A 26,457-nucleotide genomic window follows, 5' to 3' on the forward strand; every position below is an offset into this window, starting at 1 on the left:
ACTGGTTCCACCGGAGTCACCATGAGCTTCACTAGAGGCTCCGTGGAGGATCGTTGACCATTCATAAACATCAATCACAATCCTCAATTACCATCAATGTCTTGCTTTACATTATTCACCAATGTCATGGATATTTATTTCAATGTACAATTACAATCCGTCATAAAATGAGAAACCCATCCCTAGACCATCACCAGAAACAACTTTATTCTTCAGTTCCCTCACAGCAGCCTTAGTCCTGGGATCTCTTTTCATGGGGGACATGAGGGATTTGTGCGTGTGACATTTCTACACCATATTAGTTTTCCTGGGATGTATGACACAGGGTGGTTATAGACTGGTTAATATACATATCTGTAAAGGAACGACGTATCAGACTAGACATGACTTGTGCCCTCTAATTGTGTCCTGTCTCTCTTATAAGCCACACAGCTCTGTCTGTATTTCTGTGAATAACATCCCACCATTAAACTGACCTGTTGAATTCATGTTTTGCAGAAGAAGATTGCGCTGAACATGTTTTTAGACACATTAACGGCTGACCCCCCTCCCCAGTGCCTTGTCTGGTTACCTCTAATGCATAGACTTGCTCATGTAGAAAATGGTGAGTATCCGATGTATCTGAGTTGTGTTATATGGGTTCTTCCGATAGTGTAGTGAGTGAGCCCACAAACTAATGACTTCTATTCTAAGATAAATCTCCGTGATAACTGACAATTACTGGTTATACGCCCGTCTGCTGTCTGATTCCTGGGATATTCCATTACAATGTCTGATAGATTTGGACCCACCCGTATTGTTGCATTGTATTTCTTATGGAAAAATCTGTAAAGCAAATAATAAGAGTTGGTTCTATAACATTGTGTATTGTACATGTAATTTACAGTGAAAACCAGAACATTCTCCTGCTGATCAAATGCTAACTATAGTTAGTTCTGTTTGAAACTGAATAGTGGTTATATATGTAATATATTGTTTTCACTCTGGACTTTTGTCCCCTATTATCTCTTCTCCACCATAGACGTGACACTCTGTTCTCTCTTTTCTATCCTGGATGTGAACCTGTATTCTCTCTTCTCCACCATGGACGTGACTCTACATTCTCTTTTCTTCACTGTGGATATGACCCTATGTTCTCTCCTACCTGGATGTGTCTCTGCATTCTGTCTTCTCCACAATGGACGTGACTCTACGATCTCTCTTCTCCACAATGGACGTGACTCTACATTCTCTCCTCTCCACAATGGATGTGACCCTACATTCTCTCTTCTCCCCGATGGACGTGACTGTACATTCTCTCTTCTTCACAATGGACGTGACCGTACCTTCTCTCTTTTCCACAATGGACGTGACTCTGCATTCTTTCTCTTTTCCACAATGGACGTGACCCTACAATCTCTCTTCTCCACAATGGACGTGACTCTACATGCTCTCCTCTCCACAATGGACGTGATCCTACATTCTCTCTTCTCCCCAATGGACGTGACTGTACATTCTCTCTCTTCCACAATGGACGTGACCCTACATTCTCTCTTCTCCACAATGGACGTGACCGTACCTTCTCTCTCTTCCACAATCAACGTGACTCTGCATTCTCTCTCTTTTCCACAATGGATGTGTCTCTACATTCTTTCTTTTCCACAATGGACATGACCTTACATCCTCTCTTCTCCACAATGGACATGAACCTACATTCTCTCTTTTCCACAATAAACGTGACTCTACATTCTCTCTCTTCCACAATGGACATGACCTTACACACTCTCTTCTCCACATTGGACGTGACTCTACATTCTCTCTTCTTCACAATGGATGTGACTCTACATTCTCTCTTCTCCACCCGGACCTGACCCTACATTCTCTCTTATTCACAATGGATGTGACCCTACATTCTCTCTTCTCCACCTGGACGTGACCCTACATTCTCTCTTCTCCACCCGGGCGTGACCCTACATTCTCTCTTCTCCCCAATGGACGTGACCCTACATTATCTCTTCTCCTCCCAGATGTGACCCTACATTCTCTCTTCTTCACCCGGACGTGACCCTACATTCTCTCTTCTTGACAATGGATGTGACCCTACATTCTCTCTTCTCCACCCGGACCTGACCCTACATTCTCTCTTATTCACAATGGATGTGACCCTACATTCTGTCACGGGCACTAGGAGTCTTTACCCAGGGATCACCAGGTGATAAGCTTACCAGAGCAGTATAGGTGGTAATATGGTACTCTGGTAGCAGGGTGATCACGGACCAGGAAACAGCAGATGACAGAGATGCTCAGGAAAGTCTATGACTAGCAGCACTGGTAATATATATGTAGTAATACACAAGGAACTGTATGGACAAAGGACACGTGAGGGTAGTCAGTGGTCTGCGGTAGCAAGTTGTACCACTGCTATAGTGAGGAGGAATGTCCAACAGAAACGAGGAGGTGATGAGAGTCAGCGGTCTGCGGTTAGCAAGTTGTACCGCTGTCTGGGTGAAGGAATGGAATCCAAGTGGAGGTATCCGGGGAGTCAGTGGTCTGCGTTAGCAAGTTGTACCACTGCTATGTGAGAGGATACTGGAACAGGTGACACAGGAAACAGGGATCAGTGGTCTGCCTCTAGCAAGTTGTACCACTGAATATATATGTGAGGAGGAGCACGGGGAGAGACTGCAATACAGAAGATACACGGGCACCTAGAACTTGATCCACAATGACATGCACAATATAGTAATGACTGAACAGCACAGCAATTATAGAAAGTCACAGAAACAATCCGGGCAAAAGATAACACAGTCAATGATGGCAATAGTCTCAGCGGATAGTAAACTCCAGAGGAGAACAACTCAGTCCAGCAAGATATGCAATACACCAGCACAGTCAATGAGAAGTATGCATACCGTGGTTCAGGAGCAGGCTGTCAGACAGGAGTGCAGAGATACCTGAACGGCTGGAGGCCGGCAGGATGCGAAGTCCCTGGAGGGTGAAGCGGTAATCAAGTAGGTGCAGCGCACAGGTAGGTAGACCAGCAGGGGAACAAATACTCAGGAAGCAGTAGTATGTAGAACTGGACTCCTGGAGGACCCTGACGAGTATCGATGGTCTAGACGAGATGAAAGCAGTGAGGCGCAGATCCGATGCAGACTGGCGAGTAGAGACCAGCAGGAACACTGAGAAGCACGGAGAGCGGATCAGCTGTTGTAGAGACAAGTAGAGCTGAGGAGTAGCAGCCAGCAGGACTCTGCAGGTACACGGAGGTAGCGGATAGCAACCAGCAGGTGCAGCCACGATGAAACACGGGAGAGCAGAGCTGAGCTGGAACTGTTGAGCACGGAGAGCAGCGGATAGGAATCAGTTGTAGCAGTCTCGAGGAAACACGGGAGAGATGAGATGAGCTGAAGACTGAAGCGCACGGAGGCAGCAGATAGGAATCAGCCAAACAGTCACGATGAAACACAGGCGGGTTGAAGTGGTCTGAGGACTGTAGTGCACGGAGGCAGCGGATAGGAATCAGCTAACAGTCACGATGACACACAGCAGAGTTGAAGTGGTCTGAAGACTGTAGTGCACGGAGGCAGCGGATAGGAATCAGCTAACAGTCACGATGAAACACAGGCGGGTTGAAGTGGTCTGAAGACTGTAGTGCACGGAGGCAGCGGATAGGAATCAGCTAACAGTCACGATGAAACACAGGAGGGTTGAAGTGGTCTGGAAACCACTGGAGTAGAAGTGGTCTGGAAACCACAGGAATCAGCAGCGCTGAATACACGAGGAAACACAGGAACACCTTCAGAGGCTCATGGGGAATGACTCCAAGATCAGGCAACGTGGTATTGACCACAGGTGCTTAATATGGGGAGTGTTGCCTGATCAGCCAATTAAGTTAAAGGAACAGGTACTGAAGGGTTTGAAAGGGCTGCGCATGCGCAGACCCTCAGGATGGTGGACGGCCACGGTTCCTAAACATACGGGAAGAAGCACTCACAGTCCGGTGAGTGACACATTCTCTCTTCTCCACCCGGACCTGACCCTACATTCTCTCTTATTCACAATGGATGTGACCCTACATTCTCTCTTCTCCACCCGGACCTGACCCTACATTCTCTCTTATTCACAATGGATGTGACCCTACATTCTCTCTTCTCCACCTGGACGTGACCCTACATTCTCTCTTCTCCCCAATGGACGTGACCCTACATTATCTCTTCTCCTCCCGGACGTGACCCTACATTCTCTCTTCTTCACAATGGATGTGACCCTACATTCTCTCTTCTCCCCAATGGACGTGACCCTACATTATCTCTTCTCCTCCCGGACGTGACCCTACATTCTCTCTTCTCCACCTGGACGTGACCCTACATTCTCTCTTCTCCACCCGGGCGTGACCCTACATTCTCTCTTCTCCCCAATGGACGTGACCCTACATTATCTCTTCTCCTCCCGGACGTGACCCTACATTCTCTCTTCTTCACAATGGATGTGACCCTACATTCTCTCTTCTCCACCCAGACGTGACCCTACATTCTCTCTTCTTCACAATGGATGTGACCCTACATTCTCTCTTCTTCACAATGGATGTGACCCTACATTCTCTCTTCTCCACCCAGACGTGACCCTACATTCTCTCTTCTTCACAATGGATGTCACCCTACATTCTCTCTTCTTCACAATGGATGTGACCCTACATTCTCTCTTCTCCACCCAGACGTGACCCTACATTCTCTCTTCTTCACAATGGATGTGACCCTACATTCTCTCTTCTTCACAATGGATGTGACCCTACATTCTCTCTTCTTCACAATGGATGTGACTCTACACTCTCTCTTCTCCACCCGGACATGACTCTACATTCTCTCTTCTTCACAATGGACGTGACCCTACATTATCTCTTCTCCACAATGGATGTGACCCTACATTATCTCTTCTCCACAATGGATGTGACCCTACATTCTCTCTTCTTCACAATGGATGTGACCCTACATTCTCTCTTCTTCACAATGGATGTGACTCTACACTCTCTCTTCTCCACCCGGACATGACTCTACATTCTCTCTTCTTCACAATGGATGTGACCCTACATTCTCTCTTCTTCACAATGGATGTGACCCTACATTCTCTCTTCTCCACCCAGACGTGACCCTACATTCTCTCTTCTTCACAATGGATGTGACCCTACATTCTCTCTTCTTCACAATGGACGTGACTCTACATTCTCTCTTCTCCACTCGGACGTGACTCTACACTCTCTCTTCTCCACCCGGACATGACTCTACATTCTCTCTTCTCCACTCGGACGTGACCCTACATTCTCTCTTCTCCACCCGGACATGACTCTACATTCTCTCTTCTCCACTCGGACGTGACTCTACACTCTCTCTTCTCCACCCGGACATGACTCTACATTCTCTCTTCTCCACTCGGACGTGACTCTACATTCCCTCTACTCCTCCTTTGATGTCATCCTACATTATCTCTTCCACAATTGATCTTACCCTCAATCTCTTTTTTCCACCCTTGCATTTTTTTGTTCTACTTGTGCTTGGTCTCGTTTTGTCATTCTGATTGTGGTTTGGAAGAAATTTGTTTGACCTTGCACCTAAGTTTCCACGTGGCCATATGCTTTATTTTTATGGGCTTTAAATGTAATATTACATTAGATGTGTTTAACCCTTCTCTCTCTCTCTCGCTCTGCAGTCTTCCACCCTGTGGAATGTTCCTTCTGTCGGTGTGAAAGTATGATGGGTTTCCGCTACCGCTGCCAGCAGTGCCACAGTTACCAGCTTTGTCAGAACTGTTTCTGGCGGGGTCACGCCAACGGTCCGCACAGCAACCAGCATCAGATGAAGGAGCATTCGTCCTGGGTAACTAACATGTTCTCTGTATTCTGCAACCGGTGTCTGTAATACCCTGCGTTATCTGCCCTGGTGTCTGTATACTACCCTGCATTATCCTGCCTGGTGTCTGTATACTACCCTGCGTTATCCTGGTGTCTGTATACTACCCTGCGTTATCCTGCCCCGGTGTCTGTATACTACCCTGCGTTATCCTGCCCCAGTGTCTGTATACTACCCTGCGTTATCCTGCCCCAGTGTCTGTATACTACCCTGCGTTATCCTGCCCCAGTGTCTGTATACTACCCTGCGTTATCCTGCCCCAGTGTCTGTATACTACCCTGCGTTATCCTGCCCCAGTGTCTGTCTACTACCCTGCGTTATCCTGCCCCAGTGTCTGTCTACTACCCTGTGTTATCCTGCCCCAGTGTCTGTATTCTACCCTGCGTTATCCTGCCCCAGTGTCTGTATACTACCCTGCGTTATTCTGGTGTCTGTATACTACCCTGCGTTATCCTGCAGTGTCTGTATACTACCCTGCGTTATCCTGCCCCAGTGTCTGTATACTACCCTGTGTTATCCTGCAGTTTCTGTATACTACCCTGCGTTATCCTGCCCCAGTGTCTGTATACTATCCTGCGTTATCCTGGTGTCTGTATACTATCCTGCGTTATCCTGCCCCGGTGTCTGTATACTATCCTGCGTTATCCTGCCCCAGTGTCTGTATACTACCCTGCGTTATCCTGGCCCAGTGTCTGTATACTACCCTGTGTTATCCTGCAGTTTCTGTATACTACCCTGCGTTATCCTGCCCCAGTGTCTGTATACTATCCTGCGTTATCCTGGTGTCTGTATACTATCCTGCGTTATCCTGCCCCAGTGTCTGTATACTACCCTGCGTTATCCTGCCCCAGTGTCTGTATACTACCCTGTGTTATCCTGCAGTTTCTGTATACTACCCTGCGTTATCCTGCCCCAGTGTCTGTATACTACCCTGCGTTATCCTGGCCCAGTGTCTGTATACTATCCTGCGTTATCCTGGTGTCTGTATACTATCCTGCGTTATCCTGCCCCAGTGTCTGTATACTACCCTGCGTTATCCTGCCCCAGTGTCTGTATACTACCCTCTGTTGTCCTGCAGTTTCTGTATACTACCCTGCGTTATCCTGCCCCAGTGTCTGTATTCTACCCTGCGTTATCCTGCCCCAGTGTCTGTATACTACCCTGCGTTATTCTGGTGTCTGTATACTACCCTGCGTTATCCTGCAGTGTCTGTATACTACCCTGCGTTATCCTGCCCCAGTGTCTGTATACTACCCTGTGTTATCCTGCAGTTTCTGTATACTACCCTGCGTTATCCTGCCCCAGTGTCTGTATACTATCCTGCGTTATCCTGGTGTCTGTATACTATCCTGCGTTATCCTGCCCCGGTGTCTGTATACTATCCTGCGTTATCCTGCCCCAGTGTCTGTATACTACCCTGCGTTATCCTGGCCCAGTGTCTGTATACTACCCTGTGTTATCCTGCAGTTTCTGTATACTACCCTGCGTTATCCTGCCCCAGTGTCTGTATACTATCCTGCGTTATCCTGGTGTCTGTATACTATCCTGCGTTATCCTGCCCCAGTGTCTGTATACTACCCTGCGTTATCCTGCCCCAGTGTCTGTATACTACCCTGTGTTATCCTGCAGTTTCTGTATACTACCCTGCGTTATCCTGCCCCAGTGTCTGTATACTACCCTGCGTTATCCTGGCCCAGTGTCTGTATACTATCCTGCGTTATCCTGGTGTCTGTATACTATCCTGCGTTATCCTGCCCCAGTGTCTGTATACTACCCTGCGTTATCCTGCCCCAGTGTCTGTATACTACCCTCTGTTGTCCTGCAGTTTCTGTATACTACCCTGCGTTATCCTGCCCCAGTGTCTGTATACTACCCTGCGTTATCCTGGCCCAGTGTCTGTATACTATCCTGCGTTATCCTGGTGTCTGTATACTACCCTGCGTTATCCTGCCCCAGTGTCTGTATACTACCCTGCGTTATCCTGGCCCAGTGTCTGTATACTATCCTGCGTTATCCTGGTGTCTGTATACTACCCTGCGTTATCCTGCCCCGGTGTCTGTACACTACCCTGCGTTATCCTGCCCCAGGTGTTTATAATACCCTGTGCTTTCAGTATCACTGTCCCACTTCATTACACACAACTGAAGCTCCTCCAACATCATTGGGGTGTGTGCTTGTGGGATCAGAGATAGGTCAAACACCTAACACTGCAGATTTGCTGTACCATCACTAACTCCGCCCTTTTGTAAGTCAGCCAATCCACACAGTGCATTTCTGTATGCCAAGCTGTCAGTCATTCTGTGCTGTTAGGGAAGGCCCTCCCTCCCAACATGGCAGCCTGCAAAGGAGGGAGAGAGCATGTGAGTCATATCTAGGGGTAAATGTATTAATCTGCTACTCGCCGATATTCACTGACTTTTCCAGGCCTTACAAGGACTATTACATACATACTAGTTGGAGGTACGAGTGATAATCCAGAAGTACAGATGGTATAATACATTACATGGCCAAACAGAGCTCTCTAAATACTGTTTCTGACACATGTTAACAGTGGATAAACCAGCCCCCTTTCCTATTTGGCACCACAAAGTCCGAGAGGGTTGAGTACTAAATTTCGATGATGATAGCACGGACACTACTTACCCTGACATCCTGATCACGAAACTGTTATCCCCGGCATCTTCTTATTCCCGACTGTTGAAAAAGCTGAATTGCAAAGTATTTCCACCCACGCACAGTGCGGCACACAGATTGACGTCAGTTGTAAGCGCGACACTTATTGGTGACGTGAAGGGGACAATGCAAGTACGCGCCAACAAGACAATAGTTTCTAGTAATCCTTCTACATTGTCCTGCCGACGCATACTTGCACTTCCTCCTCAATAATAGTGCCCCACTGTGCGTGGATGGAAACACTTGCAATTCAGCTTTTTCAACAGTCGGGAATAGGAAGATGTCAAGAATAATAGTTTCGTGATCAGGATATCAGGGTAAATAGTGTCAGTGTTATGGAAGTCGTAGAAATAACTACCACCGGTCTGAGAGATCACATTCAATGATTAGTATCAGGATGTAATATGTTCTCTAAACTTGGATTTAAATACACTTTAATTTAAACTTAACAAAATTGACATCAATCTGTGTTTTCCTAAATTACATTACTTGCTGTTAGGTTTCCTATCTCTCTAAGACACAGGATGAAAGTCTATTTTGTCAGGAAACCGCTCCTGGACCCCTTCATCTGTCACAAACCGCCCTCTGCGCACTCGTGACTTGGAAACTTACTGTAAGTGAACACACAGGATTCCAGCCTAAACCTCACACTCACCTCTCTCTAAGGCTACAGATTTCGTTGGTCCTTTTCCCAACAGACGCAGGCTCCACAGTAACTGCCATCAGCTACGTATAAGGCCCATAGCAAACCTATGACTTAATTATCCAATTGCGCACACTCTGTGCTCTGGTAGCTAAACAGTTAACCCTTCACACACTGGTTTCTAAAGAGTTAATCCAGCCAAGCAATCTGTCTCTCCTTAACAGGCAATGGATTTGTCTAAAGCAATAAGGACAGAACTATTACATTTTAGATTTAATATACAAAAAGTACGATGTTTGCACATAATAAAAAAACAATTAGATAAAGATTTGACATACAAATAAAAAATTGCAAACAGTTATAAAATCAAATGGGATGAAAGTACAGAGCATCACTTACATATAATAATCTGTATGCCTGGGGCAGGCAGAAAAGATGGACAGTCCTTCAATTAGATTGATCCCCAAGAAACTGACAATTTGTCCCTTCACAACACAGGTTTTTAAGCAAAATGAACTGGGACGGCATTCACAGGGCAGTGTGGATGTTAATGTAGGGGGCGGAAATGTCCCCTGGGTGTCACCTAGGGTTTGTTCAAAACTATTCCTAAAGTTTTTACCTTTGGTAACTTTTCTCAGATATATCTCCCTGTGTTTGCGTGGGTTTCCTCCGGGTGCTCCGGTTTCCTCCCACACTCCAAAAACATACTGCAAGGTTAATTGGCTGCTATCAAAAATTGACCATAGTCTCTGTCTGTCTATCTCCCTGTCTGTCAATCTCCCTCTTTGTCTGTCTGTGTGTGTCTATATTAGGGAATTTAGACTGTAAGCTCCAATGGGGCAGGGACTGATGTGAATGAGTTCTCTGTACAGCGCTGCGGAATTAGTGGCGCTATATAAATAAATGATGATGATGATGAATTACAGATCTCATCCCGAAGTATCTATGTTTTAAAACCCTTGTGTGGTTTTTGCCCCTCAGTACGGAGTGGCACATGGATTTCCCAAAATATGAAATATGAAGGCATTTCTTTGAAGTTACTATTTCTAAATACCTGGTTTTACCTTCTGTCTCCAAGATTCTCACCTAGGCACATGGCTCTCCCTGATTCACACCTAGGGGTAAATGTATCAATCTCGAGTTTTGTCAACTCCCGCGAGTTGGGCGAGATGACAGCTTAAATTTAAAGCGGCGCTGCCTTGTAAAGGGAAACTTCTCTTTTCAAGGCAGTGCCGCTTTAAATTTAAGCTGTCATCTGGACGAACTTGTGGGAGTTGACAAAACCCGAGATTGATACATTTACCCCCTAGTGGTTATTTTGTGTTTACACTACCTATTGAAAGGAAGTCAATTAGGAAGTGGAATACATGATCAAAAACCATGGATGTCTGTGATCTGCATATCTTAAGTTAATTACCTCCCACTAGGCTACTTGACCAAATGTTTTAAAAAAAAGGAAACAAACTTATCAGAGGGGATGTTCATGTTCACTTCTATTTATCAATGTAATATTTTATTTGGGCCCTGACATTTAATATTCTAATTCATCATATCATATTTTACACCCTTATCCTGACAATTTCTAATACAGACATCAGTACATTTGCAGTGAGATACATCGGCGCACTGCACCACTAGTTGAAATAAATTTATACAATAAGTTATTTATAAGTGATCCAGCCACACATGTGAAATTTCCAGGATGTACTTTCTCATTTGGAGCAAAGGATTGTCTTCATCATCATCAACATTTATTTATATAGCGCCAGCATAGTCCATAGCGCTGTACAATTGGGAACAAACACAGCAATATAGCAGTACTGGGTAATACAGAGAGGTGAGAGGGCCGTGCCCGCAGCTTACAGTCCTCTGTTATACGCAGGCCATGAACGTAGAATATCGCACATCGCTGTCACTCTCCCTCAGGATTCTTCTGAACTGAGAGAAGTTACCGTGTAACCAGCGGCAGCTGTTCAGTATCAACATTAGTTTCCTGTATATTCTTTTAGCAGATTTCATTAAATAGTTTTTCCCACAGTCGGTTTATTTGCTTAATTCCAGCAATCAAAGCGGATGGTAGAACTGTAACATTTGTATCTCTAGAAATCAGAATTTGGATTCACCTAATTAAAGCCCTGATTTCCAAACATAGTCACTTAGTGTAAGTGTTACGGGAGCGTCTCCATTTGTGTAATCATACAGTGGATGGTCTGCAGTATGGAGGATACAGATATCACACTTATGTGGTAAATGGAATGATCAGTAAGGATTACTAGAAACTATTGTCTTGTCGGCGCGTACTTGCATTGCCTCCTTCACGTCACCAATAAGTGTCGCGCTTACTAGGTAACAAGCATGTCCTTTATAAATGTGTTTTACATTGAATAGTTGTTCTTTTACTCCCCAGCAGGGGGCATCAGTGCATCAGTTCATGTAATTTTGACCAGGAGAGGAGGACATGGCGTTATACGTTTATTTGCAGCGTACGCAGCTTTTTATGGTAATCCAGATAATGCAGAGGTCAGTGTGCGTTACTCTGGCAGACGTATACCCTGGTTCTCCCCTCTCTCTACCCCTAATTGTGTGAGGAGGGCACCCTCGGGTCAGGGTGGTGTGTGACTGATAGAGCCAGGCTGGGTGGGTGGGTACTGCCCGTATCCATAGCTGCTGCACACCAGCCATGGGCCCATGGTTACAGGAGCAGCCTGGTACCTGTACCCCATACAATGTGCTGCGTGAGGACCCAGTCCTTGTAGTACTGCTGCACACCAGTCCTGGGCCCCTGGTTACAGGAGCAGCCTGGTACCTTTACCCCATACATTGTGCTGCATGAGGACCCAGTCCTTGTAGTACTGCTGCACACCAGCCATGGGCCCATGGTTACAGGAGCAGCCTGGTACCTTTACCCCATACATTGTGCTGCGTGAGGACCCAGTCCTTGTAGTACTGCTGCACACCAGCCCTGGTCCCATGGTTACAGGAGCAGCCTGGTACCTTTACCCATACATTGTGCTGCGTGAGGACCCAGTCCTTGTAGTACTGCTGCACACCAGCCCTGGGCCCATGGTTACAGGAGCAGCCTGGTACCATTACCCCATACATTGTGCTGCATGAGGACCCAGTCCTTGTAGTACTGCTGCACACCAGCCCTGGGCCCATGGTTACAGGAGCAGCCTGCGTACCATTAATCCTATACATTGTGCTGCGTGAGGACCCAGTCCTTGTAGTACTGCTGCACACCAGCCCTGGGCCCATGGTTACAGGAGCAGCCTGGTACCTTTACCCCATACTTTGTGCTGCGTGAGGACCCAGTCCTTGTAGTACTGCTGCACACCAGCCATGGGCCCATGGTTACAGGAGCAGCCTGGTACCTTTACCCCATACTTTGTGCTGCGTGAGGACCCAGTCCTTGTAGTACTGCTGCACACCAGTCCTGGGCCCATGGTTACAGGAGCAGCCTGGTACCTTTACCCCATACATTGTGCTGCGTGAGGACCCAGTCCTTGTAGTACTGCTGCACACCAGCCATGGGCCCATGGTTACAGGAGCAGCCTGGTACCTTTAACCAATACATTGTGCTGCGTGAGGACCCAGTCCTTGTAGTACTGCTGTACACCAGTCCTGGGCCCATGGTTACAGGAGCAGCCTGGTACCTTTACCCATACATTGTGCTGCGTGAGGGCCCAGTCCTTGTAGTACTGCTGCACACCAGCCATGGGCCCATGGTTACAGGAGCAGCCTGGTACCTTTACCCCATACTTTGTGCTGCATGAGGACCCAGTCCTTGTAGTACTGCTGCACACCAGCCCTGGGCCCATGGTTACAGGAGCAGCCTGCGTACCATTAATCCCATACATTGTGCTGTGTGAGCACCCAGTCCTTGTAGTACTGCTGCACACCAGCCATGGGCCCATGGTTACAGGAGCAGCCTGGTACCTGTACCCCATACAATGTGCTGCGTGAGGACCCAGTCCTTGTAGTACTGCTGCACACCAGTCCTGGGCCCATGGTTACAGGAACAGCCTGGTACCTTTACCCAATACATTGTGCTGCGTGAGGACCCAGTCCTTGTAGTACTGCTGCACACCAGTCCTGGGCCCATGGTTACAGGAGCAGCCTGGTACCTTTACCCCATACATTGTGCTGCGTGAGGACCCAGTCCTTGTAGTACTGCTGCACACCAGTCCTGGGCCCATGGTTACAGGAGCAGCCTGAGTACCTTTACCCCATACTTTGTGCTGCGTGAGGACCCAGTCCTTGTAGTACTGCTGCACACCAGCCATGGGCCCATGGTTACAGGAGCAGCCTGGTACCTTTACCCCATACATTGTGCTGCGTGAGGACCTAGTCCTTGTAGTACTGCTGCACACCAGCCCTGGGCCCATGGTTACAGGAGCAGCCTGGTACCTTTACCCCATACATTGTTCTGCGTGAGGACCCAGTCCTTGTAGTACTGCTGCACACCAGCCATGGGCCCATGGTTACAGGAGCAGCCTGGTACCTTTACCCCATACATTGTGCTGCGTGAGGACCCAGTCCTTGTAGTACTGCTGCACACCAGCCATGGGCCCATGGTTACAGGAGCAGCCTGGTACCATTAATCACATTGTGCTGTGTGAGCACCCAGTCCTTGTAGTACTGCTGCACACAAGTCCTGGGCCCATGGTTACAGGAGCAGCCTGGTACCTTTACCCCATACATTGTGCTGCGTGAGGACCCAGTCCTTGTAGTACTGCTGCACACCAGCCATGGGCCCATGGTTACAGGAGCAGCCTGAGTACCTTTACCCCATACTTTGTGCTGCGTGAGGACCCAGTCCTTGTAGTACTGCTGCACACCAGCCATGGGCCCATGGTTACAGGAGCAGCCTGAGTACCTTTACCCCATACTTTGTGCTGCGTGAGGACCCAGTCCTTGTAGTACTGCTGTACACCAGTCCTGGGCCCATGGTTACAGGAGCAGCCTGGTACCTGTACCCCATACATTGTGCTGCGTGAGGACCCAGTCCTTGTAGTACTGCTGCACACCAGCCCTGGGCCCATGGTTACAGGAGCAGCCTGGTACCTTTACCCCATACATTGTTCTGCGTGAGGACCCAGTCCTTGTAGTACTGCTGCACACCAGTCCTGGGCCCATGGTTACAGGAGCAGCCTGGTACCTTTACCCAATACATTGTGCTGCGTGAGGACCCAGTCCTTGTAGTACTGCTGCACACCAGCCATGGGCCCATGGTTACAGGAGCAGCCTGGTACCTTTACCCAATACATTGTGCTGCGTGAGGACCCAGTCCTTGTAGTACTGCTGCACACCAGCCATGGGCCCATGGTTACAGGAGCAGCCTGGTACCTTTACCCCATACATTGTGCTGCGTGAGGACCCAGTCCTTGTAGTACTGCTGCATATGTTTATGTATTAGCAATACAGCTCAAGGAAGAAAATACTTGATAGAAATCCAAGGTCTGAGCGATTAAACGGCTGCTGCACATCTTCTTGGACGTTATGTATGTCTAATGGAAAGTCTGCGATGTTCAATAAATCTCTATTTGTGTAAGGTTTGTGGAAATAATAATTCACAATAATCTATATTATCACAATATGTATTCATTAAATATATATATATATATATATATATATATATATATATATATATATATATATATATATATAAACATACTAAAAAGCACAGAAAATATTATGTTTTAATACTTGCACTTTAAGAAATGATTTACTTATCTTACACAAGGTCTACGTGACCTGGTCTGATAACAAAACAATACATTTTATGGTCAATGTCATAAAATGAATAGCAGGATGAGGGCCGAATACAGGAATAAGGAGTATAGACAGGATAAGGGGTAGAAATCGAAGAATGTCAGTATAATAAGTCTGATAAAGCCAGATAAAGAAATAGCGGGGCACCCAGTCAGTGTCTAAATATAACGCAGAATTTTACCAAAAGTGCTGAAACAAACATTATACATAATTAAGAAGTATTTTGATTGGTTAAGAAAATCATTGTGTCATTTTGGATATAAAAGATATATATACTAAAAATAGACTCTGTACCTTATAAAATCTCAGCTGATTCTGACACCTTTATGACATTCACGCTGTAATCTGTACCGAAGAAACATCTAAATTGCATCAAAGACTTTTCATAGCGTTCAATCAATGTAGTTCCAATACAACAGGTTTTCTGGTCTTCTGTAACAAGAAGAAGGCTCACAGCCTTATACTTCCAGTTTAGGACCCCCCTGTAGGGGGACGGTGGGACTTACATGTAGAACGTTTGTGTTTGTAGCTTTTTCTTACATTAGTAGAGGTGCGACCAGCTGGGTGCTTTCCTGAAACATACTTCCCTCCAGACTTATAGCCTGATTACCACCATAACGAGGATCTGTAACGATCTAATACTTCTACGGGGAGATATTCCTCCTTATTAAACAAGGAAACATGCTCTAAGTACACCGTCTCCACTCCTAGAATACTATCTATTGAGTGGCACAGTGGTTAGCATTGCTGTATCACAGCGTTCTATTCTGACAAGGGCCCCATCTGCATAGAGGTTATGTAGGTGTTCTCCATGTGCTCCGGTGTCCTCCCTGAACATACTGAAAACTCCAATGGGGCTTTCTATGTAAAGTGCAACATCTTATGTTGGCGCTATATAAATGAAAATTAATAATAATACCGTATATTTGTGCATAGCTATGAGGATTCACACACCTAGTCTGATCCCAACAAGGAACCCCGCTATCCTGGCAGATTGGGCCACAGTTTCATGCATGTCCCCGTAACAAAGATGGCGTTCATGTATACATAGGCTGTGATGTCACAAAACAGCGGCTGCGCTACCGGTCTATTTTAGTTTTAGTAGCGATAATGGCCCTTATTGGCTGTGATCTGGCAGCACGTTGTGCAGATATTATCCCACTGAACTAATAAGATCCCTCTGGGCACAATGTGGGCATAGATCCAGCGGCACAAGGTCTGCCTGTGTACGGGATGTAGTCAGGAATTGGTGAAAGTATCAGCGGGTCAAGGAGACGAGACGCAGACAGGTCCGTTGTTCTAGAGAACTTTGAGGGTGAGGCCCAAAACTCTGATTCTAAGTTGGTGGAAACAGACCAACAGCTGTGGGGCGATACACCTGTCACCATAACGCAGGTGTGCTAATGGCGCACATAGTGGAGCATCCAGTGTCTAATCAGACTTATGTTGAAAAAAAGCAGCGTAAATTTGAAAATAAATTACTATCTTATTTGTTGGAAGCTTCCTTGAAGCCAATCACAGTGTCCATACACGATACAGTGCAACGAATTTCCATCCTCTTGGAAATTGGTGAAGAATTCATCATCACCATTTATTTATATAGCGCCACTGATTCCGCAGCGCTGTACAGAGAACTCACTCACATCAGTCCCTGTCCCATTGGAGCTTACAATCTAAATTTCCTAACACACACACAGACAGACACAGAGAGAGAGAGAGAGACTATGGTCAATTTTGATAGCAGCCAATTAACCTACTAGTATATTTTTGGAGTGTGGGAGGAAACCGGAGCACCCGGAGGAAACCCAGGCATACACGGGGAGAACATACAAACTCCACACAGATAAGGCCATGGTCGGGAATTGAACTCATGACCCCAGTGCTGTGAGGCAGAAGTGCTAACCACTGAGCCACCGTGGTGCCATGGTGTGTGTATGTCTGGACAGTGTGATGGAATTGTATGTTCTAGTTCTCTAATCACGTGTCAGTCCATCTGAGCAACTAGCGGGACTCACATGAATGCCAATAAAACTCGGAATTGATACAGATATTAATGCAAGTGTTAATTGTTACCTCTTTGTCTGTATTACTGAGTATTATTTTATTTACTGTGTTTGTCCCCAGTTGTAAAGTGCTCTGGGATTTGCTGGTTCATATAAATAAATGATGATGATTCTAGTAACCACTTAAGAAGTGTTTACCTAGTGGATGAAGCTACACTCACTCGTCCAACATCCGCTACACACTGAGCCGTTTACACAATGCAGAATTTTTTTTAGAAAAATTACAGACCCAAATATAAATGAAAACATGAATAAACACCAACAACATCTGTGAAATACAAGACTAGTTAAAAATGAGACTATATCTAGCCCTTCATTGACAAATAATTCAATTAATAAATAAAAAAGAATTTGCATTTAATTCCAATTCTCGTTCACCACCTGTCTCTTTTATGGGCATCAAACAAATTCCTCTAAAAGTTAAATTATTCATATTATTATCCTGGACAGATGCAAAGTGTCTCGGATGGCTGTGTGTGGTTAGTCTGTCAGTCTCGTTTCGCATGGATTGAGTCGAAGCTAAGTTAATAATTTTTCGGCCACTTGGCAAAAAGAAATACTGGAAGTAGTACTGTAGCAGTGATGTTCTGGATTGGTTCATTTAGTCGGGTTAAAGATTCCTGCAGGTCTTCAAAATAATTTATCATCTTTATAGTGTCTCAAGTGCTGTCTTTAAACCTCCTCATCCTGCACTCAGGGTCCTAACTAGGATGAAACAGGCTGTCTGTAGGACATTCAACGCGAGGTTCGTCATCTCTGTGTCCGTTGTTATAGTGCGGTGGGTTTATTTTTTAGTTCACAATAGAGAACACAGAGTCCTTAAGGGATAGAAAAAGCTTATTGTACCTGTAAAAATATGTTTTGAATGTGGTACAAACTGTGAGCTATTGTATGGGAAGCGATCTTCACAATGTAGATTCCGTGTAAACAAGCCAAGGACGCCCGTCATTTGTAGAGGGGGTTCCACCTCTGACAGGAGAACAAGGCTGTTATATTGTTATATTGTACGGTATCCCTGACCCACGGATGTGTGCTGAGCGAGAGCTGCACAAGACTACAGAGAGAAACTTACTGATTGTTATTGTTATTATTATTATTATTATTAATAACCTTTACTGCGGTAACCACTTGTAATAGTATCCTGCTCAGTAGTCCTCATAACAATGTAATAAAAAGGGAAATACAAATACTGTTACCCCAGTCTGCTGTTATCATCCACGTAGGACACATTAGATGATCTGTCTGATAGCTGAGTGACAGGGAACTGAGTGGAGGTACAGAGAAGCCTCGTGCATCAAGTATGTGGCATTGTTGCACCAGACTCAGACAGAATCCGCAACTACAATGCAATAAATACCTATGCCTGACAGTGTCCGGTCTGATGGTACTTTGTTGTCTCAATACAGATAAACTGTATATGTGTAATATATATATATATATAATGTTTATGAATGTATGTGTGTGTGTGTGTGTGTGTGTGTGTGTGTATATATATATATATATATATATATATAACAGATATACAGTGCGCCAAATGAATAGTCTTAATTGTTCCTCTGATACTACATCAGTCCAGCAAGGTTGTGGATTATCTTTGAGACTTTACTCCACAATTAAAAATATTAAAAACATTTAAAAAACAAACATATAGTGAATAGGATTGATTGATGACAGACTTTGGTTATAACATCCATGCCTATTTTCTGGAATCTTCTGGTACGAGTCCCTGCATTTATCTGATTGTGAATCCTTTTCACTATATGTTTGTTTTTTAAATGTTTTTAATATTTTTAATTGTGGAGTAAAGTCTCAAAGATAATGCACTAGATTCCTCCTTTGTTATAATTTCATGTTTCATGCTGAGGAAAGGATGATCTCCCAGTGGAAGAAGGAGGACAATATTTGTGATCTTTTCTGAAAGGCGCACATCCATAGGACACATTGTAAGCATATGTCCTCTGGGGACAAGGTGGAACAGAAGAGTCACAGATTTCACTCTTTCCGGGTGTAATCTCCATTTATTGGCACTTGGTGGATATAGGGATTTTACATACTCTATTTTCCATCTTATTTGTAAGAACATATTACACCATGTTGATTCTTTTTGAGTTTTAGTGAGAACTACATTTTACCATTGATGGTTATTAAGGAAAAGAAAATTGCCTCTCATCTTGATGTGTTCTAAGATTGGCGCCTTATGTATGTACACCATTTATATTTTTATATGTTCTGTGGTCAGTACACACTGATGTGACATGTTGTATGGTCAGTACACACTGATGTAACATGTTGTATGGTCAGTACACACTGATGTAACATGTTGTATGGTCAGTACACACTGATGTAACATGTTGTATCGTCAGTACACACTGATGTAACATGTTGTATGGTCAGTACACACTGATGTAACATGTTGTACGGTCAGTACACACTGATGTAACATGTTGTACGGTCAGTACACACTGATGTAACATGTTGTATGGTCAGTACACACTGATGTAACATGTTGTATGGTCAGTACACACTGATGTAACATGTTGTACGGTCAGTACACACTGATGTAACATGTTGTACGGTCAGTACACACTGATGTAACATGTTGTACGGTCAGTACACACTGATGTAACATGTTGTACGGTCAGTACGCACTGATGTAACATGTTGTACGGTCAGCACGCACTCATGTAACATGTTGTACGGTCAGTACACACTGATGTAACATGTTGTATGGTCAGTACACACTGATGTAACATGTACGGTCAGTACACACTGATGTAACATGTTGTACGGTCAGTACGCACTCATGTAACATGTTGTACGGTCAGTACACACTGATGTAACATGTTGTACGGTCAGTAGACACTGATGTAACATGTACGGTCAGTACACACTGATGTAACATGTTGTACGGTCAGTACACACTGATGTAACATGTACGGTCAGTACACACTGATGTAACATGTTGTACGGTCAGTACACACTGATGTAACATGTTGTACGGTCAGTACACACTGATGTAACATGTTGTATGGTCAGTACACACTGATGTAACATGTTGTATGGTCAGTATACACTGATGTAACATGTTGTACGGTCAGTACACACTGATGTAACATGTTGTACGGTCAGTACACACTGATGTAACATGTTGTATGGTCAGTACACACTGATGTAACATGTTGTACGGTCAGTACACACTGATGTAACATGTTGTACGGTCAGTACGCACTGATGTAACATGTTGTACGGTCAGCACGCACTCATGTAACATGTTGTACGGTCAGTACACACTGATGTAACATGTTGTATGGTCAGTACACACTGATGTAACATGTTGTATGGTCAGTACACACTGATGTAACATGTTGTATGGTCAGTACACACTGATGTAACATGTTGTATGGTCAGTACACACTGATGTAACATGTTGTATGGTCAGTACACACTGATGTAACATGTTGTACGGTCAGTACACACTGATGTAACATGTTGTACGGTCAGTACACACTGATGTAACATGTTGTACGGTCAGTACACACTGATGTAACATGTTGTACGGTCAGTACACACTGATGTAACATGTTGTACGGTCAGTACACACTGATGTAACATGTTGTACGGTCAGTACACACTGATGTAACATGTTGTACGGTCAGTACACACTGATGTAACATGTTGTACGGTCAGTACGCACTGATGTAACATGTTGTACGGTCAGCACGCACTCATGTAACATGTTGTACGGTCAGTACACACTGATGTAACATGTTGTATGGTCAGTACACACTGATGTAACATGTTGTACGGTCAGTACACACTGATGTAACATGTTGTACGGTCAGTACGCACTCATGTAACATGTTGTACGGTCAGTACACACTGATGTAACATGTACGGTCAGTACACACTGATGTAACATGTTGTACGGTCAGTACACACTGATGTAACATGTACGGTCAGTACACACTGATGTAACATGTTGTACGGTCAGTACACACTGATGTAACATGTTGTACGGTCAGTACACACTGATGTAACATGTTGTACGGTCAGTACGCACTGATGTAACATGTTGTACGGTCAGTACGCACTGATGTAACATGTTGTACGGTCAGTACGCACTGATGTAACGTTGTACGGTCAGCACGCACTGATGTAACATGTTGTACGGTCAGTACGCACTGATGTAACATGTTGTACGGTCAGTACACACTGATGTAACATGTTGTACGGTCAGTACGCACTGATGTAACATGTTGTACGGTCAGTACGCACTGATGTAACATGTTGTACGGTCAGTACGCACTGATGTAACATGTTGTACGGTCAGTACGCACTCATGTAACATGTTGTACGGTCAGTACGCACTGATGTAACATGTTGTACGGTCAGTACGCACTGATGTAACATGTTGTACGGTCAGTACGCACTGATGTAACATGTTGTACGGTCAGTACGCACTGATGTAACATGTTGTACGGTCAGTACGCACTGATGTAACATGTTGTACGGTCAGCACGCACTGATGTAACATGTTGTACGGTCAGCACGCACTCATGTAACATGTTGTACGGTCAGTACACACTGATGTAACATGTTGTACGGTCAGTACACACTGATGTAACATGTTGTACGGTCAGTACAAACTGATGTAACATGTTGTACGGTCAGTACACACTGATGTAACATGTTGTACGGTCAGTACACACTGATGTAACATGTTGTATGGTCAGTACATACTGATGTAACATGTATGGTCAGTACACACTGGTGTAACATGTTGTACGGTCAGTACACACTGATGTAACATGTTGTACGGTCAGTACACACTGATGTAACATGTTGTACGGTCAGTACACACTGATGTAACATGTTGTACGGTCAGTACACACTGATGTAACATGTTGTACGGTCAGTACACACTGATGTAACATGTTGTACGGTCAGTACACACTGATGTAACATGTTGTACGGTCAGTACACACTGATGTAACATGTTGTATGGTCAGTACACACTGATGTAACATGTTGTATGGTCAGTACACACTGATGTAACATGTTGTATGGTCAGTACACACTGATGTAACATGTTGTATGGTCAGTACATACTGATGTAACATGTATGGTCAGCACACACTGATGTAACATGTTGTATGGTCAGTACACACTGATGTAACATGTTGTATGGTCAGTACACACTGATGTAACATGTTGTACGGTCAGCACGCACTCATGTAACATGTTGTACGGTCAGTACACACTGATGTAACATGTTGTACGGTCAGTACACACTGATGTAACATGTTGTACGGTCAGTACAAACTGATGTAACATGTTGTACGGTCAGTACACACTGATGTAACATGTTGTACGGTCAGTACACACTGATGTAACATGTTGTATGGTCAGTACATACTGATGTAACATGTATGGTCAGTACACACTGGTGTAACATGTTGTACGGTCAGTACACACTGATGTAACATGTTGTACGGTCAGTACACACTGATGTAACATGTTGTACGGTCAGTACACACTGATGTAACATGTTGTACGGTCAGTACACACTGATGTAACATGTTGTACGGTCAGTACACACTGATGTAACATGTTGTACGGTCAGTACACACTGATGTAACATGTTGTACGGTCAGTACACACTGATGTAACATGTTGTATGGTCAGTACACACTGATGTAACATGTTGTATGGTCAGTACACACTGATGTAACATGTTGTATGGTCAGTACACACTGATGTAACATGTTGTATGGTCAGTACATACTGATGTAACATGTATGGTCAGCACACACTGATGTAACATGTTGTATGGTCAGTACACACTGATGTAACATGTTGTACGGTCAGTACACACTGATGTAACATGTTGTACGGTCAGTACACACTGATGTAACATGTTGTATGGTCAGTACACACTGATGTAACATGTATGGTCAGTACATACTGATGTAACATGTTGTATGGTCAGTACACACTGATGTAACATGTTGTATGGTCAGTACATACTGATGTAACATGTTGTACGGTCAGTACATACTGATGTAACATGTTGTACGGTCAGTACACACTGATGTAACATGTTGTATGGTCAGTACACACTGATGTAACATGTTGTACGGTCAGTGCATTATCCTGCACAATGAGCATTGTTTTGAAGTGGTTCCGTGCACGGTTTTTAGGTAGTTTGCACTGTGGAGTAAATGCAGCAATGGGGGGCTAATCATTCTGCGGTTGTGCACACTGAGCCCCCTTCATCAGTCTCCTTCTGTGTAATATAATATACTGTATGATCACTTCTATCCTGTACCGTGCAGTAGAACATTTATCTTTATTTATTAATGGGTCATTGTTTCATTCTGTAGGAAATATCAGAACATTAATACATGAGTTAAAGATATATTCATAAATGATACACATCTGAAACATGGAAATAAATGTGTATATTACAAAGTTATATGTTTGGTTTGTTTTTTCTCTATTACTGACGCGCTGACAAATCAGGTGCTCAGATAAAACGTTACTACATAACCTGACGTATCTGTAACACATGTAACATGTAGATGACACAGCGTTCATATATGTACTCCGGTGATCCTCACATGACTATTACAGCACTGTATGTTGTATCATCGCCCCATCCACACTGAATATTCCGTCACTTGGGTCCATTCAGTCCTAGCGGCTCATCACGGAGCGGCTGCGGTCATCTCTTTATATCTAGGTGCTGATTAAAATGTTAATGAGGTCTGGGGGGTATTTCTGTAAATGCTTTGAGAGTGGGTGTGTTTTTATTTACCATCAGTTCACTGTGTGGAACTACATGTTCCAGCCAGCCCAGATCGCCACCTTGTACCTCTGCAGTATAATATATAGGCACTGGTGCAGGTTATTCATATGGGGATGGGGGTGGCACACTATAATTTATTTCCAATGGGCACCTGGATTTTATGAATGACTATAGCAGTGTATCAGAGTGCCCCAAGAGGCCATTACTGGTACTACATGCAAAACATAGGGGCCTGATTCATTAAGGATCTTAAATGAAGAGGATTCTTATTTCAGTCTCCTGGACAAAACCATGTTACAATGCAAGGGGTGCAAATTAGTATTCTGTTTTGCACATAAGTTAAATACTGACTGTTTTTTCATGTAGCACAAACATATCAACGTTAAATTTCAGTGTACAAATAAGCTATCAAGTGTTTGTGTGTTACATGAAAAAACAGCCAGTATTTAACTTATGTGCAAAACAGAACACTCATTTGCACCCCTTGTATTGTAACATGGTTTTGTCCAGGAGACTTAAATAAGAAACATCTTCATTTAAGTTCCTTAATGAATCAGGCCCATAATGCTGATTCAGAAAGTTACGTTAGTATCAGAATGTGAAACTACAGCTCTGAAATGACTCGTTAGGATTGTTGCTACTTTGTATCCCTTGGGTCTGATTCATTAAGGAAAGTAAAGCAAAAATAAAATGGAATAATTTTGCACCCGGGCAAAACCATGTTGCTTTGGAGGGGGATATAAATTTAAAATGTGGGGACAGATTTATAATTGGGGTAGGTCAGGTCCTAGAGCAACTTTAAATGTCAGTGTACTAATAAAGCTATCACGTATTTGTGCACTAGATGAAAAAACAGCCAGTGTTTAACTTATGTGCAAAATAAACTAATATTCACCCCTTGTATTGTAACATGGTTTGTCCAGGAACAAACTTGCTCATTTTTTTGCCTTTGTTTCCTTAATGAATCAGGGCCCTTAAATCTATGTAAAGTGTCCTTGTACCACAGGCTGAGAACCTCAGATCCAGACATGCTGCTTCCCTCATTATCATACATGTTATTATATAGCTACATACGTTATCTGATCTCAGCCATGGACCCCTCCCTGCCCCTCTGCTCCCTCCTTACACAGTGTGTTGTCAGGAGCCCCTGTATGATGTCCTGTCTGTCTGTCTCTCTACAGAAGTCTCCTGCTAAGAAGCTCAGTCACGCCATCAGTAAATCTCTTGGCTGCGTCCCCAGCAGAGAGCCGCATCGCCCCGTATTCCCAGAGCACCCCGAGAAACCGCTTGAGCTATCTCATGTCGTGTGAGTACAGATGTTTTCCTGGATTTGTACCCTTATTATGTATAAACCTAGATGTCAGCAGATGTCTGTTCTGCAGAGTATTCCTATAGGTGGCGCTGTGATATCATTGTCACCTATCACTGTGCTGTGTGGTGAGTAGTGTTCTGTGTAGCGCACTGAGAGCTGGCTGCTGTGCAGGGTCCTTGCAGAACTTAGAACTGTAGGGGATAAAAACACTCATTATTTTCATCCGATGCTGTCAGAAAACCATTTAGATGCTCATTGCACACTATTTGTGCCAAGTCACTGACTTCAACCAAATAAATAAATAAACTGTCCCGTTGGGCATTAATGAATTTTACAACAGACTTTCAGTGTATTTATATCCAGAAGAATCAAACGGTGCCAAGCAGTTCTGTTATGACACGTTCTTGGCTCCCATTAAGCACAACGTGGTGCCTTCAGTATTGAGAGGGAAATTCCAATTTATCAGTGAAGGAATACAGCCGTGTGCTACGCCCGTGACGTGGGCGTGAAGGGGTTAATCACCACAAAATCACCGGACTGGTCTAACATGGACTAAACCGTCTCCCCCCACCAAACCTATCTCTGTTACAAAGTCCTGCGATACATCATCCCTATAGGCCCCATATGTCATGGACACATGTCTCTATAGGTATATGTTGTTAATTTGCTCTATCGGGTTATGTATATATACAGAGGTCTATGCAAACGTGTATTAAGGGCAATATTGCTTTGATCCATTATATTTCTGATAAGGAATATAACCTGAATTTGGATTGACCTAAATATTGCAGCCAGTCTTTTAGGGTCCTTGGAACTCTTATCTGGGTTGTTATTCTGTGATAATGGGGCTTCTCCCAGGATATAGTCAGGGTAAGGGGACACATAGCAAACCCCTGAAGTATGTCCTTTCCCTTCACTGAAATACATTAATCCTTTGCTTGCTTACACAACAGGATTTGCCGGATTCTATTTTGACCAATGTAACTTTAGATATTAGGATATAGATTGTAACTACATTAGCAGATAATCCTAATTAGACTCCAATCATGACCATGAGAAACAGAGGAACTATCAGAGGGAGCAGAATGATTTATCAGCTGTTACTCTACATGAATAAACATGAGGGAACCAGCCAGGGGAGCCTGAGAGCTGGCAGAGGGAGCGCACACACGTTTAAGGCCAATTAGGTTAAAGCTTTGCCAGAGGATTCATCGCTCACAGGGTTCTTGTTGAAGGAAAGGAGAGATGTGTTGTTGAAAATAATGTTTATTTCCAAACGTGGCGCCGTCCGTGGTTGGCAG

General features: G+C 44.3%; 1 protein-coding gene across 6 annotated transcripts in view; it reads left to right on the forward strand.

The window, feature by feature from the left end:
* The window catches only part of DTNB (dystrobrevin beta), a 145,820-nt gene that overhangs the window by 54,502 nt on the left and 64,861 nt on the right, over nt 1-26,457 (forward strand). For 4 of the 6 annotated variants that reach the window (XM_075201085.1, XM_075201086.1, XM_075201087.1 and 1 more), the window contains exons 7-9: nt 499-604; nt 5,686-5,852; nt 25,026-25,150. In XM_075201085.1, the coding sequence (XP_075057186.1) occupies nt 499-604; nt 5,686-5,852; nt 25,026-25,150 (398 nt within the window). The remainder of the gene's footprint in view (nt 1-498; nt 605-5,685; nt 5,853-25,025; nt 25,151-26,457) is intronic. The other 2 variants (XR_012689508.1, XR_012689507.1) reach the window with 1 other exon arrangement.

This window comes from Mixophyes fleayi, chromosome 3, assembly GCF_038048845.1.
Source record: "Mixophyes fleayi isolate aMixFle1 chromosome 3, aMixFle1.hap1, whole genome shotgun sequence".
Taxonomy (NCBI): Eukaryota; Metazoa; Chordata; class Amphibia; order Anura; family Limnodynastidae; genus Mixophyes; species Mixophyes fleayi.